We start from the raw sequence: 18,080 nt of genomic DNA on the forward strand, positions 1-18,080 counted from the left end.
CCCCATCCATAGCTTGCGTTTAAGACAAATACATAAAACCAGTACTAAAATAAAAGCCAAGCTGAATGTCTCACACTCAACTAAAAAACAAGCACAAAATTGAAGGATGCGTGTCGGAAATAATTTATTGCCTATAAAACGTTAAAAAAAATGTTTAAGTTCACATTTTCTGTGTGGTTTTAAAGGTGGTGTCACGTTTCAGAGGTAGCGTGTGTGTAAAATGTAATACAGAGTCTGAAAAGAATTATTTACTTAGTTCAGTAATACAGTAAAATGTTCATCAGAACCAAAGCACTGACCTGAAACCATTTTCCTTACAGGAACATTCTTAAGCGTCTCTTTAATCGAAGATGATCGCTCATTTGTTTAAAACCCACAACCACCACGAGCCCAAGTTTCTGCCCTGTTTGTGTCTGTCGTCTTCTGACCGAAGCGTCAGCTGCTGCCTTTCAGGGACAGATAAATGCCTTTAGTCAGAATAAAGCCCTGTTCTGCCACGGAAAGAAACCCCATTTTGTCGTACCACTTATGCTCTTTTTTTTGCTCATAACTTTTACCATTTCACGTTTGGCGAATGTGCGCCAATATTAATTGGGCAGAGAAATCAAACACCATAAACCAGCTCCTGTTTTTTCTAGTAACTACCCGGAGGTTTCTCACTCACCATCCTCTGACTCTGATCAGGCACCTCAGAACCGAGCAACTTACTCAACTGACGATGATTTGGGGCAGAGAAGGCAGAATCTCGAAATGCAAGCAGATGGTTAGACAGCTGCCACTCCTTCCAACACGTCGCGCAGCCTCACGGGCCGCGGGCTGACCTGGAGGACCTGGCAGCGGGACCGGAGGTAGTAAATCAAGCTTTTGATTGTAACGTTACAAGTTACGAATTCTTCACATTTCAGATATTCTGTGCTATTCTGTTTATGCATATTATTGTCTTTCCTTACGCTATCGATACCCTGAGACCAACAGTCAGCTACGACTAGAGCATCTAGGGAAAAATTAGTGCTGTGCTTTAGTTTCTTCTTAATGTTACTAATACGGAAGTGCAACAGAGATCCCAAATCGGATAGCTGATCGATTTTAAGCAGTAATTTCCATGTCTACAACAAGGATGTTCATGATACTGTTGATTCGTCCTATCGTTCCAACTGTATAACCACAAGAGTAGCTATAGCTGTCTCCGTTTGGCGAACGGACTCCATAAGCTGCTTCCCAGCTGAAGAAGATGAAGGTATAACCGGTACATTCCTTTTCTCACTCAGAGGACTGCAAAGCCCCACGATCTACTTGTCGTTTTCAGACTTTTTATTGCCTTAGCGAAAAAGAAATATGTGGAAAGATTAAAGTGCAGTGCTGCTTCAAGAACCAAGCACTCCAGAAAACTGACACTTGTATGGTACAGCTGTTTGTGTACTTCTAAATCTGCCAAAAATTCACCTATTAGAATATTTACTATTACTCACTCCTGTCTATAGACTTGACAGAAGCATCATCTGCAGGGAAATGAAAGGAGGCATAGCTTCAGGAAACAGCTTTCTTAATGATAAGCAAGCTTGCTACCATCAAAGACTTTCATTGCTCCCTAAGGAGAGCGAGCGTCCTGTCTCTAGTTTAAAGTGTCTGTTCTGAACTACTTTTTTCCGCTTTGGTTTCTTCAGAAAGACATACTTCATCATTCATGTTCCGACAGATGCATTAGGAATGAACAACGCCGGGGAAGTCATCTTTCACGGACAAAGCAAATAAGAGCCTTCACAGGAAGACTATAAAAACATCGATATGCGGCACTTCTGCTGTAGCCGTTATTCGAATTACAGAGCCGAACCACTGGAATAGCACGGGGGGCTTATTCCTGTCATCGTAACGCACCGCAAGAGTAGCGCAATCTGTCACGGCAAGTCCATGCAAATGATGAACTGGCACTTAATGCGGGCTTATCGTTACCAGCCTACGAACAGAAGGAAGAACCGTAAACCAGATCCTAACCTGTCATGAGCCCAGAGAGCCATCCCCGTCGTTCTCCCTCACCTGAAGAGCTTTCAGAATTTCATCTGGAAACAGGCGTCGCAGTGACCGCGTATCAGAAGGCGATGCCTGTCAGACGGTTACTAAGATGAAGTTGGAAAGGAACATGCCCAATTCTCTCACCCTGTTCTAAGGCCCAGCTGACCAAGTTACACGGCTCGGGATGCAATCTGCAAACTTGATGAGCACGTTGCGTTGCCCGCTAGGGACGCAAGCAAACCACAACAACCCCCTAAGCTCCAAAGCACGTGTGTGGTGCTCGTCTGACGTGCGATGCTTGGATATGCATTTTTGTAACTCTCAAGGGTTAAGCATTATGTTACAGGACCTCCTAAGCTGCTCTTCAGCCACTGGACTGCAGAGCTATTGTTGCTGCAGTGATTTAAAATACCAGGAATGGTAACATATCATTGAAGTTTTTGTTTTAAATATGGCAGGAAATATACACTGATATAGAAAAAAAAAACCCTGCAGAACAGCCGTACAATATTATCCTATACAGCATTTTGTTATGCAGGAATATAATTTATACTCTTTCTTCCTGAATATCCTGTAATATTGTCAAGTGTTTCAGGGTATGAAAACACAACTCCTCCTCTATGTTTTGTCTTGTCACTCTACCAGAGAAAAGGACCAAAGAACAACATGCCCACAGGGATGACATGGGTGTTGACTGCAGCTCGAGTGTCAGCTGCACGTCCTGAAAAGGATTCCAGCTTCCTCGACAAAAGGGATTGCTTGAATCTGGTAGTAGTTCATTCAAGATTAACTCCTTCGATTTGTTTGGCATATGAAATAGAAGCCAGACATAGCAAAATAGGAATCATCAATGAAAGTTTTCCTTGTATAAAGGCGGATGACTTAATTGACCATAAAAGAAGAACTCTCATTAAAAGTATCTTGCCTTTTGTCATGGGAATTTAAGTGGAAGCAGCAGGAATACAGGGTCCAAATAGTGGCGAATCACAGCACTATTTTTTACTTCACCAAAGCCCACAGAAAACAAGAGGTTTCACTGTCAGTGGCACAGATTTCCTATCTAGAGAGAACAGCAACAGAAAGCATTGTTAGCCCAGTATAGAAAACCCTTTATAAATGTTTTCTTCAGAGTGAGCAGAATTACAGCTGACTCTATCTTACATTTCAAGGATAGTACAGTGATCTTTGCTCACAAACCTTAATGAATTTTAGATTGGTGCTCATTTCAACAGGCGTGTAATATACTGCTCCTCCCTGAGTAAGGCTACAAGGACGTGTCTACCAGCCAGGATGTGACATTTCAGCTCAGGCCGTGAAAGGATGAGTAACCTACCACTTACCTCCTGGTTACACAGCGTGCCTTCCCTCTCTCCTGGGATTCTACTCTGAGTTTTAATACCTAAGCTCAAATACAGGCCCAACAGCTTGCTTTTGCGGGGTTACTCTGTGGAAGAGATGGTAAGAGGTCTTTTGGGAACTGACTGAGTTGTATGGCAGCCACAACTGTGAAACTCTTGTTTTGTTTTTTAAAACAGCTTTTAAAACTGCTACTACCCTTTATGCAGCTGGCATTTAACAATACTGTTAAAAGTTCCCCACACCCAAGGACAACATGGAGACAAAAAAAGCCCTGAAAGAACAGACCTCACAACTGATACTAGAAGTAAAAGCTGTAGAAGTGATTAGGGAGGACCAGACCAGACTGAGAATAACCTAAAATCATGAGTTATTAACAGTATTAAAGAAAAAAAAGTGTTAATTCCCCAACACACTGCATTTTCTGAGCTATACCTTGGACCTCCCACTGAAATCAAGGGGCTTACTTACTGTACTGCATGAATAAGGATTCACCAGAGTAAATGATTATTTGGCATAAAATTGAAAGATCAGGCTTTTTACCAGACTGTGAAGGTATCTGTTTCAAAAATGCGTGCTGAGGAATATTCAGATTAGAAGTCATAGCACATCAATAATACGGGCATGCACCTACATGCCCTACTAAATTTGTCTGAATGTGTCCTCACATCCATTTACTCAGATGCATAAAGGGATTCAATGTCAACGACAGCTGGGAAAGAAGAAATTCATTTCAGCCACTGCCTGCGATCAAGCTCACAGTACAGAAAGGGCACCTGGCTGTTGCCAAAAAAATTCGTCAGACAGGGCCGCTTCACAAACAGGTCACACATTCAGGAAATCTGCAAAACTCAATTCCAAACACTCAAATACCTTCCAGGACGCGATGACGGCTGTGGATCTATGACAGCGTCTTGATAAAATGGAGCAAAATTTGTGGAAAAATATATAACCAGTACTTAAAACAGTGAACAAAACTTTAGCATTCAGACTCTGACAAATGAAAACGGTAACTACATTCATAAAAACCTAAATGGTAGTGTAAACATCTAACCCCACTGCTATTGTGAGAATATCAGAAAGTCGCGCTCTGCAGCAATCAGGTTTCCCATATCCATCTAATTTGTTAGAACACTTATGACTGCTTCTTTACATTAATAATTTATTGATGATAATGCAAATTTTTCAGTTAGCCTTTCAAAGTTTTTTTCAGCTATTTTGGTCAGAAAATGGAAGATTCAACAATCTGAAGTCATATAATGAAAAACACTTTCGTTTAATTTCAGATTTTCAAAAGGGTTCAAGCACAACTCATAAAAAGCCCATCACTCTATTTGGAACCCCAATTTTTAGTCCACCTACCTGAGTAAAAATAGGGAAAAAAATAATAAACAGGACTGGTGAGCAAGCAACTCTGAAGAATTAGCTGTCTGTGTAACAGGACATTTGTTTTCCATCCTTGGATCCCTGCTCAAAAGGACTTTGCTACAGAGCAAGAGTTGTTCTGGAAAGTCAGAAGTTATCTTAAATCAAGGCCAAACTGCTAAAAGCAAAACCTTTCCTCACACAGTTCTTTCATTTACCAAAAACAACATTTGAAATATCTTGACACTGCAAACTGTAGCCATGACATACTACAGTCATCCTTCAGGAAGGGCTACTTCACCTTGGGCTTTCTTTTTTGGACTGAAGAACCCTGGATAGCAAAATGCCGTTCTCTTGAAACCTACGTGTTACGCGGGGTTTCTTTTTCATCAGATTAAAAAAAAAAATAAATCACAAACTGTCTGAGGCATTTTTCTCTGATAAAGACGACAAGCTGAATGAGGTATCATCAGGCTCTGGGGATGCATGATTGAAATCCATTTCTTCTAGTTCCGGAGGTAAGTCTGAGAGCAGTGCCTGTGAGTAAAAAATATTACAATACAATATTAGGTATGTATTTTATGTCAGCATTAAATGTCTGTTAAACATGTCGTGAAAAAAACTCGGTTAAGCTTTTTGGTCAGTGTTGATATTGGATGGGTCAAAAAAAAAAAAGTCAGTATTGCTAGATATTGAAAGAAAAAACATTGTCATAAGACGATGTACCTTGTAACAACAATCCCAGAAGTTGCTTAAGTTATAGTGGAAACAGCTCAAAACAATGCTTCTTCCAAACCAGACGAAACCAGATCATTTGTATTAATTTATTTTATTCATAGATTTAACACGCAAAAGCTTTAAAACACCTAAAACCATGCTGTCCTGTGATCATGCAGACGTAGAACTAGATGCTGCATACAAGATCATAACTGCTACAACGTCGTATCGATTTATCGGAAAGGTTTCAAGTTTACTTCTCTTTATATTCAGTTCACGTGGTTTTATGAAAAAATTATGGAAAACACCCCTAAGCTGAATTTATTTTGGACGTAAAAGCATTCTAAGTTTCCTTCTTGCAAGTGACGGTTTCTATTTTTACACCTGAAAAACCGCAGAATGTGAGGGCAAAAGGAAAAGAGTAGAAGCAACAGAATCTCTTCCGAAATAAAGCACAGACTATTACTTGTATAAGGCGTGACCCAACCAAGCATTAAAAGCCGTGCTATGTATTAGATGCGGTGCAGTAAAACTGAAGAAGCCTGGCTTTCTTCCTAGATCTCGCATCTTAGACCTCAACAGACACATCCCAGTCCCTCAGCCCACCCTGCTGCACCGGTTGTCCCTTCGCAAAAGTCACGCTGCTTTGTCTAGGTCATTGCTTGTGGAGATTGCAAGATCTTTCTTTTGTTTAAAGTTCAGCTTTTCTTTGTCTGTAAGCTGTTCAACACAACGCTGCCCTGATCACGATTCGAGCCTCTGGGCACTATGGAATAAAACCTAAGGGAGTGACAGAACACAAAATGACAAACACCTTCCGTTATTAAAGCCCACTTCAAGACTTACCTGCTGCTGTTCTTTATCATCTGATTTAATAGCAAGTATCAAACTCCGAGTAAATGTCTGTAGTTCAAAATACTTCTGTTTGTGATTCTCCAACTCATTCTCAATGAATCTGACTTCTTCATTCTGGGGGGGGGAATCATATAAAATTCCAGAAATAATAAATAGTACTGCATCTTTTTAACGACACCTAAACGTACTTGCGTTAAAACTAAACGTTTTTAGTGAAAATGAGTGAAAATGTGTTCATTACGATTCCTGCCAAAGCCAGTAGTAAGTAGAACTGAAAGTTCTAAATTATAGAATTCTAGAACAACGCACGTAGGCTTTGGATTCAAACAGAAGTTTCTGATGAGCGACCAGTAGCGCCGCAGGAAACCTGCAAATGCGTAACGCCATTTCATTTCTCATCACCCTCTGCAGGAGACGTGCGACAGCCAACCACGCTACACGCAGGCAGGGCATTTCAGAATTACTGACTGTCATTAAAGCATTAATGACTTGGGCCAAAGTTTACATGAACCTTTTAACAAAGTGCTGCTTGTTATTTTATGAGGATGACCTCTAATTCCATTTTAAAATAAAGAAAAACAAAGCCCAGGTCTCTTCCTAGAAGAAGTGACCTTGCAAAGGCAGGCTGACTGAGAGACAGCGACTAAATTCCATTATTACAGCAGGAGACTTGGCCCAAAGGCCAAGGAAAACAACTCGAAAATTCCTCAAAGCTACCAAAATTAAAATATAGCATCCTCTAGCACAGCCGAGTTTGACATGTATCATGAAATGGCGGCTCACCAACCTCCCCAAGACCTCTCAGGTTACAGAGTAAATAGGAATGTATTTACAAAATGGAGAAGTAGCAACAAAGTGCATGCTGTGACTAAAAGGGCATTTTTCGAACCTTTGCATAAATATGTGTTACTATACTTGCAAATTACTTAATATAAAAATAACAAACTACTTCACTAAAAATTTGGATTTGATACATATTTCAGTTTATTCCAAAACTCTCTTCTCCTCCAAACTTACCAACCGGTTGGTATGCGTGATCAAATCTCTAAATCACTGTAGAGCTAAAATTAATTTTCTCTGGTTATTTACCTTTGCAAAGATCACGTAACCTAAATAAACAGTTCACTTTTCAAGATCAAAGCCATTGTGCGTTTTTGCAAGAGGTGTCTGCATACCAGCACCAAACGTACATCCTCCATGAGGTAATAATGAACAAACCACGCACACAGAAATTGTTAGCAAGGCACAATACCCACAGAAAGTAAGCATTTAGGTTCACAGATAATTCACGGTGAGTGTTGCATTCACCGAGGGGTATCAGAGGCAAGAAAAAACCCACCCTTGCTTATGCAACCATATGATTAATTAGGTTGGCAGTTTTGCATACAAAATGTTCCTTGATGGCTTGTTCTGGTGGCATTAAATCATTACATAAGCAAATTTCAATTGTGAACTTACAAGCTGGCATTTTGTTTTAATGATAAAAGTATTCTTTTTTTAATAACAGAACTGTGCTCTGATATTCATGCTTACATTTGCCAGACTGCCTGTAATTCAGCTTTAGCTGACATAAAAAGGTGAGGCTATGCGATGAGCTGGAAGGTTTATAACAAGCCTTTAAAAATGGTTGTTGGTTTTGTTTTTTTTTTTTTCCTTGAAAATTCACATTTTTTCAGTCAAAACATTGCTCACCATACTGTTTCAGGTTATAACAGCTCTAAGAATGCGAGAGAAATATTTGGGCTGAGATTTTGAGGCTTTCATAAGAAAATGAGCTGAAAGCATTTCTTTCAGATGGAAAGTTCAAAGTTGCCTATTTAGCCGTGGATTTTTCCCAGCCAAAAAGGGATTCAGATTTACGCAGAAAGCACATGGGCAGAAAGAGTAATCACTAATGTCAAACAGCAAACTGGGTTCTGTAGGGCATGCTGTCACAACAAGCCTTTCACTGTGGTGACAGGTGACATTAAGAAAAGGTCATTCCCTCTCCATATTCATTCTCCACTGCCCTTACCGGGAAAACACTGCTTGAGGGAGGATTTTTTGTTCTGGAAAGATGATCTATTTATTATTTTGGTAACTGGTTATCATTAGTAGAACATATGTGCTTTCTAAGTAAAAAAATCAGCTACAAACGTAAAAACATGCTCAATAACAACACAGAACTGTGCCAACCCTCAGGAGAGCAGTAACACACGTCTAACCTTTACCATTTGGCAGAAGACAGCGGCTGTCAGGTATCCAACTGCTTGTCCTGCCCCCCACAACTGCTTCCAGACATGTTCTGCACTACATTGCGAGAATGACTCCTTCTCAGATCCCCCCATTTCATTAGAGGCTTCCAGCTGTCGTGTCCCTTCCCAGAGCTGGCAGCATCACACTGCATGTCAAAGCGTGCCGTAACACTCCAAAGAACAGTTCTCGCACAAAAATAAAGTTTTGGTTTAGAGGCTAAATAAATTGCTTTGTCTGGGGACACGTGGTGGGAGCTGCAGATGGCTACAGCTAGGGTAATGTAACTGCTCTGTAGAAATGGGCTTTTTCCTGCCTCCCTCTGGGTTGAAATATGGGTAATCTGGCTGTAAATGGGCTGAGGAGACGTGACTGAGGGGACGATGTGCGGTACCACGATAAGAGCAGAGGAGTCACAGGCTCCCACATGCCTTCGCTGAATTCCTTACAGATACGCCCGTCTGAACGTTCTGCGAAGGACTATCCTGCTTAACATTTCATAGTTAATTACTCACCTTATAATCCAAAAGAGAACTCATTTGATCCACTTCAGAATTACTTATCATATCGCTTTCTTCATCATCTATAATTTCTATTTTCTGAAACAGAAGCAAACGGTTCATTCCAAATATTCGAATGCATGGATTAGACAAACAAGCAACAATCCGTAACTCAAACTGCCACGAAGGGATGAAGGTAACAGGACCTTTTGCTTGCTCATGAGAAATTTGGAATTGTGGAGCCCCCATTAGATGGCAATCATGCACCTCAGCCACAAGATCCAGGAAGCCTCCAAATTGAAACTGTCCGTGCTCAGAGCTGCTGCCATGGCGACTCAGGCTGTTTACAGAGGAGGAGCTATACGTCACCACGCTTGTGGCATTAAGTTGCATGCTATATCTCATTGCAGCCTACAAAGCCTGCATTTTATTCTGGTAGCCTTTTGTTGAAGACCTCCTGCAGGGTGAAGAAGGTTATGAAAGTTTATTCCCCTGGAGCAAAACAGGCATTATAGTTAAGTGATAGGCAAGTTCTAACTGACCTACTTCTTGCCTAAAAAAAAAAAATGAAGAGGTCTCCTTTGACTCTTTTTGGCTATAGTGCAAGTCAAATGCCCCAAACAGTAGAGGATGTTGATACAAGGGACAGTTCCAAAGGCACACGCATGGACATTTTCACTTAAGTCACAAAAATTCTTGGGAGCTTTTTATATTTGGTTTCTAAAAATACCTAAAGTACAATGTTAAAGGCCGAGCTTAAGACTGTTTAGCACTTAGAAATACATATCAGTGGTATCTCAACTTTTAAAAGATTCACTTTTACATTATTTACTACTTCATGTTCTGTTTTCCTTCCCAGCAGAAAACCTTATGTAAGAAAATCATGTTAAAAGGTTATTTCAACAGGAGAAAGCAAAAAATGTACACAGTTTTAGTGCACCTAGGAAATTTTCATTTTCATTCATATCTAAGCTAGATCTTGAACAGACAGAATGAATTGGAATTAGATAGTAATAAGAATGGCATTTTTCAGCAAAAACTCAGAAGGATGGCTACCCAGATGAAACTATAATTTCACTATGTTTTTGGGAGGGAAGTGGTGGTAGTCTAAGAAGAGGGGTTGGGTTTTTTTTTTTTTACTATTATTCATTGGCAGTTGTAACCATTTATGAGACTCTATATAAGAAGTTAAAGTAAGCTGACTATGTTTTTAGCATGCTGTTTAATTTAATGCAGGCAAAGGCCCAGACTGACACGATACACTCTAACAGTCAGCTCCTGAGGCGTTATTTTGGAGGAGTTTTCTTCTCTGCAGCATGTGTGTGTGTCTCTCCTGTCTGGCTGCAGACCAGTCGTCAGAAATTTCCTTCTAATCACCAAGGAGAAACCCTTCAAGAGAGGTTAACAGTCTCTCACTAGTAGTACCCACCAAGCTCACAAGTATGTGTTGAAGGCAGGGAGGGTAACCCACGTTTGCTGTGCTTCAGTGTCTGACAACCCAGCTGAAGTGATAACATTTCAAAGGCTTCATGTCACAAAGATCTGCTGCTATGTCGTATCCTGAGCAACACTGTGAGTCAAATATTTTTGTTTTTAGACTCAGCTTGAGGAAAGAGTCTTTAAATAAATGCCAAACATTCACACTATTTTTATTATAATTATGCATTTTAAGATAGTAGGGGAAAGAACAGATTAGAATTTCAAATAAGAAAGCAGTCTCTCTTATGCAAGTCCAATGTATGTTAGTCCAATTTTAACTGCATATATTTTAAAAATTTTGTTACAGTGTTTTCAGAACACAGTATGAAAAAGCTACTCCTCTTCCCCCCCTTCTTATTATATCATGTTATATAATGCTGGAGTTCAGGTAGACCGGAGAACCAAGTCTCTCAGACATCATCTTTGCAAACCTTTTACCTTTATCACTTTACATTCTGCATCTCCACAGTAAATGCATCAGCCTGAAACTCAGAGTGGTTACATCTGAGGTCACCGCAGGCCATTAAGGTAAACACAAAGGAAAAAGGCAGCTGTTTCTATTCAGGCAACCACAGAAAATACAGCTGTGAGATTTCAGTTTACGCAAAAGATGATCATGTATTAAGAAAAGAAAGAAAACATTCTCTCCTCTATATACGTATAGAGGGAAGGGGATCTCCTGTTCACTTTCCCACTTCAGGTGCTGTGTGATTAACACAACACAAACGTTCCGTCATGTTCTGAGCTACCGTTGTTTAACTGACTGCAATACAAGTGCAGTTGGGAACTGGAACCATCACCTGTTCATTCTGCAGAGAACTTTTAAGATAAAAATTACCCTACCACTTGGGGTCTTCTCTCCTCTTCCTCCTCTCCTTTCTTCTAATTTGAGAGAAGGCAGGCTAAACAAAGGGGATATATTGCATTATTTGCTATGATTCCTCCCTCTGTCTTTCCTTCCTTGTCTCACTGCAGTCATTAAAAACAGCAAGAACAACTGTGTATGACTGAATGTGAATGCAAGTGAGAAAACAAGAAACATCTAAATAATGCCCTGGCAAGGGTATGGGAACGATGAGGACATACCCACCCCGGTCTGATCTCACATATTTAAGGTTAGCTATAGAGGAGAAACACCAGAGATACCCAACCCCTTCCCTGTGCGGGTGCCAGAGCAGGGGCACAGGCTGCCCAGAGAGGCGGTGGGGTCCCTTCCCTGGAGACATTCACCCCCCGCCTGGACGCGGCCCTGTGCCCCTGCTCTGGGGGTGCCTGCTCACGCAGGGGGTGGGATGGGATGAGCTCCAGAGGGCCCTTCCAGCCCCCAGCAGTCTGGGATTTGGTGACTTTCTTAAAACTACAGAAATTCATTTTCAATTATTATTCTGGGTCTTTCATTCTTACTGTTTTACTACACTAGGTACTTACAGAGCACTACCCAAGCGTTGTGCTTTGCACTCCAGAAAAAGAACACTGGATTGTTGTAACATAGAAAAAGATGTATAATCCAATATCTACTGAACGTGCACAGCTCTGTTTTAGTACTTTTAGTACAATTTTGTTCAGTGCTCAGCTAGTTAGGAAGGGCTCTTAGCACACTCGACTGAAGTTTTCGCCTAGTGAAAAACACCAGTGCTGGACAACCACCACCTCAACATTAGCAATTAAGTCACATTAGTGGGAAAGGAAAGGTATACATACCACATTATCAGTAGATACTGGATTCTGGTCATCGTCTTTGTGACCAATTTCTTCATTTGGAAGAGCTTCATTTCTCTCTTCTGCAGAAATAAATTTGTTTTTCAGATTTCATTCAAATTTTATTCTGAAGGAACGTTAGTAGTCTTTATCATTAAATATGTCACATCTTCTAGATACAAAAGCAAAGTCATATTATCAATGTCTATTCATAAAAAATACTGCATGTCTTACTGAAAAAAGACGTCATATCCTAAGTATTTCAGGGCAAACTCATGCTACCTGCTACCTGAAACAACAGGAAAGCTATCAGTTCCGCTCTTGCAATGTACCAAAGCTCTCCTACTTTTTGGTTAAGATTGGAATATTCAAAGGTGATGAAGAGTTTCACATCAAAAGTGCCCAGAACTTTTTTTTCCATTTTTTAGAATAAATTACGATAGGAAAAATCCTGCATGCCCTGAAATTATAGGATACATATCAGAACGCCACCTCCTCCTTGCCGACACCGACTAGTTTTGAACCAAAAACTGATCAAGCCGATTGTTTCATTGTTGTATGGCAAATGTTTATTCCTAGTGAATCTAAGCTAAGCTGCTCTCTTATGTATAAGCAAAATACACACTTGAAAACAGAGCAAATCTTATCCTTAAATTTCAGCGACAAGCACTGGATGACTCTATCAGTCCTGGCTATGGCCAGCATGACAAAACAAGATAAGCATATTCATCCCTATGTTTCTCAGATTTACTTTATTTCTCCACATATAATATACCATCAAGAAGAAATCAGAAAGTAAGCCGTAACACAGAGGCAAGACAGCTATGACAAAAACCTGAAATGATGTCATTAACAGCTAGGCTATTAATTGGAAATACACTGCTTCTAAGAGCTAGCGAAATTACACAGTTCTGCTGAGGGCAGAGCTTGCATTAAAAGGGTCCAACAGTCCAGCTCTCACACCTAAAGAGGAAAGGAGGCACGGTGGGCGAACGGGCAGCAGGTGCTCCTGCGGGCTACCGAAAGGGAAGGCAGATAATGATGCAGGGGTCTATCACTTCCACACAGACACGGGGGTAATAGGATTTAACTGGAGATTACCAACAGTTGCAAAGAGAGGATAATATTTAGGCCAGACCATACAGAAACAATTATTGTTTTAAATAACTCTTCTACTAGTAAAACATCTCTAAACTGAGCAGATTTTATTTGAAGTTGTTTCAAATAAATTTAATCTGCCACAACTTCAGTGGTAAATTTCTGCCAGCAGCAAAAGCAAACTGGCCCAAATGGGAGAATGGTAAAGCAGGGAGCAATGTACGACCCCATCGTCAGCCTCGGAGCAACGAAGGTCATTAAGGACGTACCTCAGGGACTCCGAAGCAGTCTAAAGCACCAGTCACTCGGTAACCCTGACAGTCACCACTTGGATTCAATAGTTGAAGGAAGCAACTCCCTACAGCACTTTCAACTCTTTAAATATTCATCCGTGGCTAATACAAACCAGCACAGCTATAATGGCCTCCACAGAGCTGTGTTCATTTACACAAAGTATGGATTCAATTAACATATGTTTAAGAAAGGTAAGGCATTATGAGAAACTTAATGCTTAATTTTGTATCAGAGTACAGCTTTTTCTTGTTTTAATATTTACACACTACAGTTTAAAAGCAAGGGACATCAACACTTTCACTTTAATTGGGTGACTAAAAATATCTTCTTCCTGTTTTTGAGAGGTTTTTTGTTCTGCTTTTGGTTTTTTTATAAATTAAGACCAAAAGTTGTAATTCTCAAACATTAAAACAATCACATATCTGTGACTGAATAGTGCATATGATTATTGGTGGAACTATTTTTCAGGAAGTTCACAATAAGCTGAGCTGCAGCAGAGAAACCTAATCCTTTGAATTGGAGAAATGAATAGAAATAATTCTTGTGGTAGAATAAAGGAATGAAAGTGGAATTCCTGGACGCTGTGGAAATCCTGTCGTTCTCTTGCACTTCCTTAAGCTTTGATTCTAATAATCTACTCATAGTCTTACAGCCTTATCCTGTTTTATGAAAGCCTCATTCAATAAGTGTGGTGTTATTCCTCACTTTAAGCTACAGAGAATTCAGACTCTCCCCCGCCACCATTTTCTTTCAAGCAGATCTGACTAAATCAGTTCCTTCCACACCTCAGGCAAATCAAGGACTCTCAGATTCTGCATCTCACTTGGCTTTCAATCACTTGACCCATTTCTTTATCATCTTATTCTCTTTACAGTAGAATATGACAAAGCTATCACAAATTCATTCCCAGTAGTTCTCCATTTTTCTAGTTCTTTCCTTTAAATTGTTCAGACAAAATGACAAGATCAGGTCTGACATATTAAGCTGCAAGAGCATGCACTAGATCCGACTTTCTTTTAGTTCACAGAGCAAAGGCTTTATTGATCTTTTCTAATCAGAAGCACTGGGAGCAATTACTTGAGCTTGTGAAGCGAGTGACTGTGCCGAGCGGCAGTTCATCTGCCCTAGGCCCAGAGCACTAGCGTACAAGAGGGAAAGGGAGAGATCGATTTGACGTGGTCATATAGTTCTGGGAGGTGGAGTAAAAGGCAATTAAGTTCGAGACACTTGTCACTCAAGATCATGCATTTCCCTGAGAACACACAGGCACCCCATGCATGCAGTTCTACGGCTCTCCGAGTGGTCCCCTCCTACTGACTTTGATTGTTTCTGTTGGTTGTATTCGCTTGTCAGAGACCGTACGCGCACCACAGACAGCTTAATGGCACAAGTTCTGCTATGCTTTGACATACTGTGAAGCTCTTTCAGTTCAAGACCAAATCTGAGCTAATATATCTTCTGAACGTATCTCATCAGCATGAGTTTAATATCATGAAAACTGTAAGTACGTAGCTCTGGTCAGCTCAAAGTGAGCAGGTTCGCAGGCACCAGTGCTTGCTTAGATCGGAATTGTTGGTGTGATTTAGGCAAGCAGGAATGGATATTCAAGCTGGCTGTGTAGAACTGGCCAGTTAACAGAGAGCATTTTTTAAAACCTGGCTTCCTAGAGAAGCGAGACTTCGACGTTTGTTCTGTCTGTCTGTCTCTCAGTTGCACCAGCAAATTGTGAACTTGTCATTTAACTTCTGATGAATGTGGCAGAAACAGAAGTCTTGTGGTAAAAGGTTTCTGCAAGCTTTGTGATAACAAAACCAACAAAATTCATATAGAGAGGTAGAAGAAAGAGACCCAACAGTACCTTCAGTATGGCAAAGGTAGGTAACTTGCGATTGTTAGACACTCTTTCAGACATTTTTGAATCTGTACAACAGAGAATCCAAAGCATGCACACTGCACAAAATTAAAATATATGCACAGTAGTAACTGCATTTTCAAATACCTTGTGAGCTTCCTTCAGATAAGCAGATTGATACTTCATCATTCCTATCATTATCATCCCCCACTTCAGTAGCAGTTTCCTCTCCTGGATTAAGTGCTGATTTAGAAACAAATTCAGATTGATCAGAGAAATCAGCAGGACCTCCTCTAGGGGGTGGGACCTCAATCCCCATTAAACGATATTTCCGTCTTCGATTCCCAATCCAAGTCTTGTAAGAGAAATAAACATGAATGCTATCAGAAACTATAACAAAAGCAACAGGCCCACAACCAAGCGAAATTAGCACATCTGTATGACAGGAACAAGAGCGTAGCCAGCAATTCAAAGGAGGTGATTATTCCCCCATATTTGACCCTCATGAGATGCTTCCTGGAATTCTGTGTCCAGACTCAACCTCCAATACAAGGGAAAAGGGAAGGAAGGTGCACAGCAAAAGGAAAAGAAGCAACAGTCACAAGCTGCAGCAAGGGGAGCTGTGACTGGAATGAAGGAAAAAAAAATGCTTTGCAGTGAAGCACTGGAACAGTTTGTCCATAGGAGTTTTGGCATCTCCAGCCTCAGAGGTACTCAACGTTTTACTGGACGACATCTGGAGAAACCTAACTCTGAGGTGACCTTGTAAGGTCTCTCCCCAGCTAAATTATTAAACGAATTTAACATGAGCTCTTTGATTCAGGTTCTCCCACTCTCTAGCTTCCACACGGGACTACAGTATCCAATGACCCAAACAGCCCACCTGTTCTAGGACTTCCTACAGCAGGGAGAAATTGTCCAACGTGGTAGCTCTGCATCACTCCACTTTGATGACAGAACATAACTTGGCAGAATTAAGTTCAGAACAATTTATAAGAGCGTGCTGTAAACAGTGGGGGGAGATGAAACAGGTCCAGGGCCAAGGAGCTTGGAAACCCATTCATGATCAGATAGGTATGGATGCTTGAAGTTCATTTTACATCAATAAAACTGACAGTTTCAAAAAAAAAAAAAAAAAAAAAAAAGAAAAAACCCACATTCAAAATTCTCCAAATGGATCTGTATAGTTATATTAATTAACTTGCTTTCTCCAATAAAATCTATGCTAAAAATTATTAAAGACTCAAAATATAGAATTTAGCACGATGTAACAAGAATTATCTGCAACTCTTCACCTCTTAACTCTCTCCCTTCCCTTGCATTACTCAGGCGTTTGACTTCTCATCCAATTTCAATTCTACTTAACAGCTCTTGCTCCCAGACACTTAATTCCATCCAAGTCAGTTCTCCACTGGCACCCAAAAATCCTTCTCAGAGCCAGGAATCGATTTCTTTGCCAGCTGCCAACTTCCAGTCTTCCTGACCTGGCTCTCCTCCCCCTTCCACACCATCTAAAACACCATGAATAGGAGCACTGGTGGGACCACCCTCATTGCCCCAGGACCTGAGCACATGCTGGCCCTGGATGGATGATGGTGGAGCTTGGCCACGTAAGCTTGGTCACCGTACAGAGCGTGCCTGATCCCTGTGACGACGATGTACGCACAGCATGGTCGTTACTAGGTTCGGAATCATCCTTAGTGCTGGAATTTCTGGACTGCTAAAAACCAAACATATCTCTAGAAAGCATGGGCAGTTCATAAGTTTTCAAATATAGGATCGGGGCATGGCAAAAGCACATCCTTTCCATAAGGTCTATGTCCCAACAGAGTTTACTAAACACATTAAAATATTATAGGATTTTTTTTATTTCAAGATACACTAAACATTGCTCTGGCCTTATTTCAGAAATACCTGCATTGCTCCTCTTCCCCATCACACTTTCTTTAACTACAGTTCTGATATATAGCATGAAAAAGTTTTTTACTAAACTTTTTACTTATAACACCTTGATTATCAAATAGAAAAGTTAAGAAATATTAACAGCAGTTCCAACTACTAAATATAGTTTCATGCTCTGCCAGCCTTGGAAAAAAAATATTTTTTGAAGCTGCATCTCTCTAACTAGCTAAAAGGTGACATGTTTAACACTATTCTTGGCAAATCACTTTTGCTGGGTGATATTTGCTTTCCCAGCTTGCTGATTTTCCTCTTTGAAGGATGCAAAACAGGTACACAGAGAGCTGCCTAGATATTTGTGTACATTATTTACGGATTGGGAAAAAAAATCAAAACCCCACAAGCAGCCCCTTCTAGATCCATGTCTCTTTTTTCCAGTGTATTGCCATTCATTCAATTTTCTCATAACCTTATGATGGTAATAAATAGTGCTAATAACTATAAAATTTAAAAGCAAATCTGCTTCTTTCTTACTAAAAAATTCAGCAAAAATTTGAGGCACTCGGGAAAGGTAGATCTAACTTGTCTTTTTATATAGCTTTCAAAGCAGAAAATCTTTCTTTCAACATACTGAATATGTCATAGAAGATGAACATATTTTTATAGCGTCTCAAATGCAAATGGAAAAGGAAAGTAAGAAGGTTCAACATTCTGCGTGCTACCTT

General features: G+C 40.3%; 1 protein-coding gene across 8 annotated transcripts in view; it reads right to left on the minus strand.

Annotated features, from left to right (window-relative positions):
- Nucleotides 1-4,613: 4,613 nt before the first annotated feature.
- The window catches only part of HDX (highly divergent homeobox), a 48,080-nt gene continuing 34,613 nt past the window's right edge, over nucleotides 4,614-18,080 (minus strand). For all 8 annotated transcript variants that reach the window (XM_064462854.1, XM_064462857.1, XM_064462853.1 and 5 more), the window contains 5 exons: nucleotides 15,604-15,811; nucleotides 12,216-12,295; nucleotides 9,051-9,134; nucleotides 6,295-6,417; nucleotides 4,614-5,268 (listed from right to left, as the gene is read on the minus strand). In XM_064462854.1, the coding sequence (XP_064318924.1) occupies nucleotides 5,143-5,268; nucleotides 6,295-6,417; nucleotides 9,051-9,134; nucleotides 12,216-12,295; nucleotides 15,604-15,811 (621 nt within the window). In that variant the 3' untranslated portion in view covers nucleotides 4,614-5,142. The remainder of the gene's footprint in view (nucleotides 5,269-6,294; nucleotides 6,418-9,050; nucleotides 9,135-12,215; nucleotides 12,296-15,603; nucleotides 15,812-18,080) is intronic.

This window comes from Phalacrocorax carbo, chromosome 11 (assembly GCF_963921805.1).
Source record: "Phalacrocorax carbo chromosome 11, bPhaCar2.1, whole genome shotgun sequence".
Taxonomy (NCBI): Eukaryota; Metazoa; Chordata; class Aves; order Suliformes; family Phalacrocoracidae; genus Phalacrocorax; species Phalacrocorax carbo.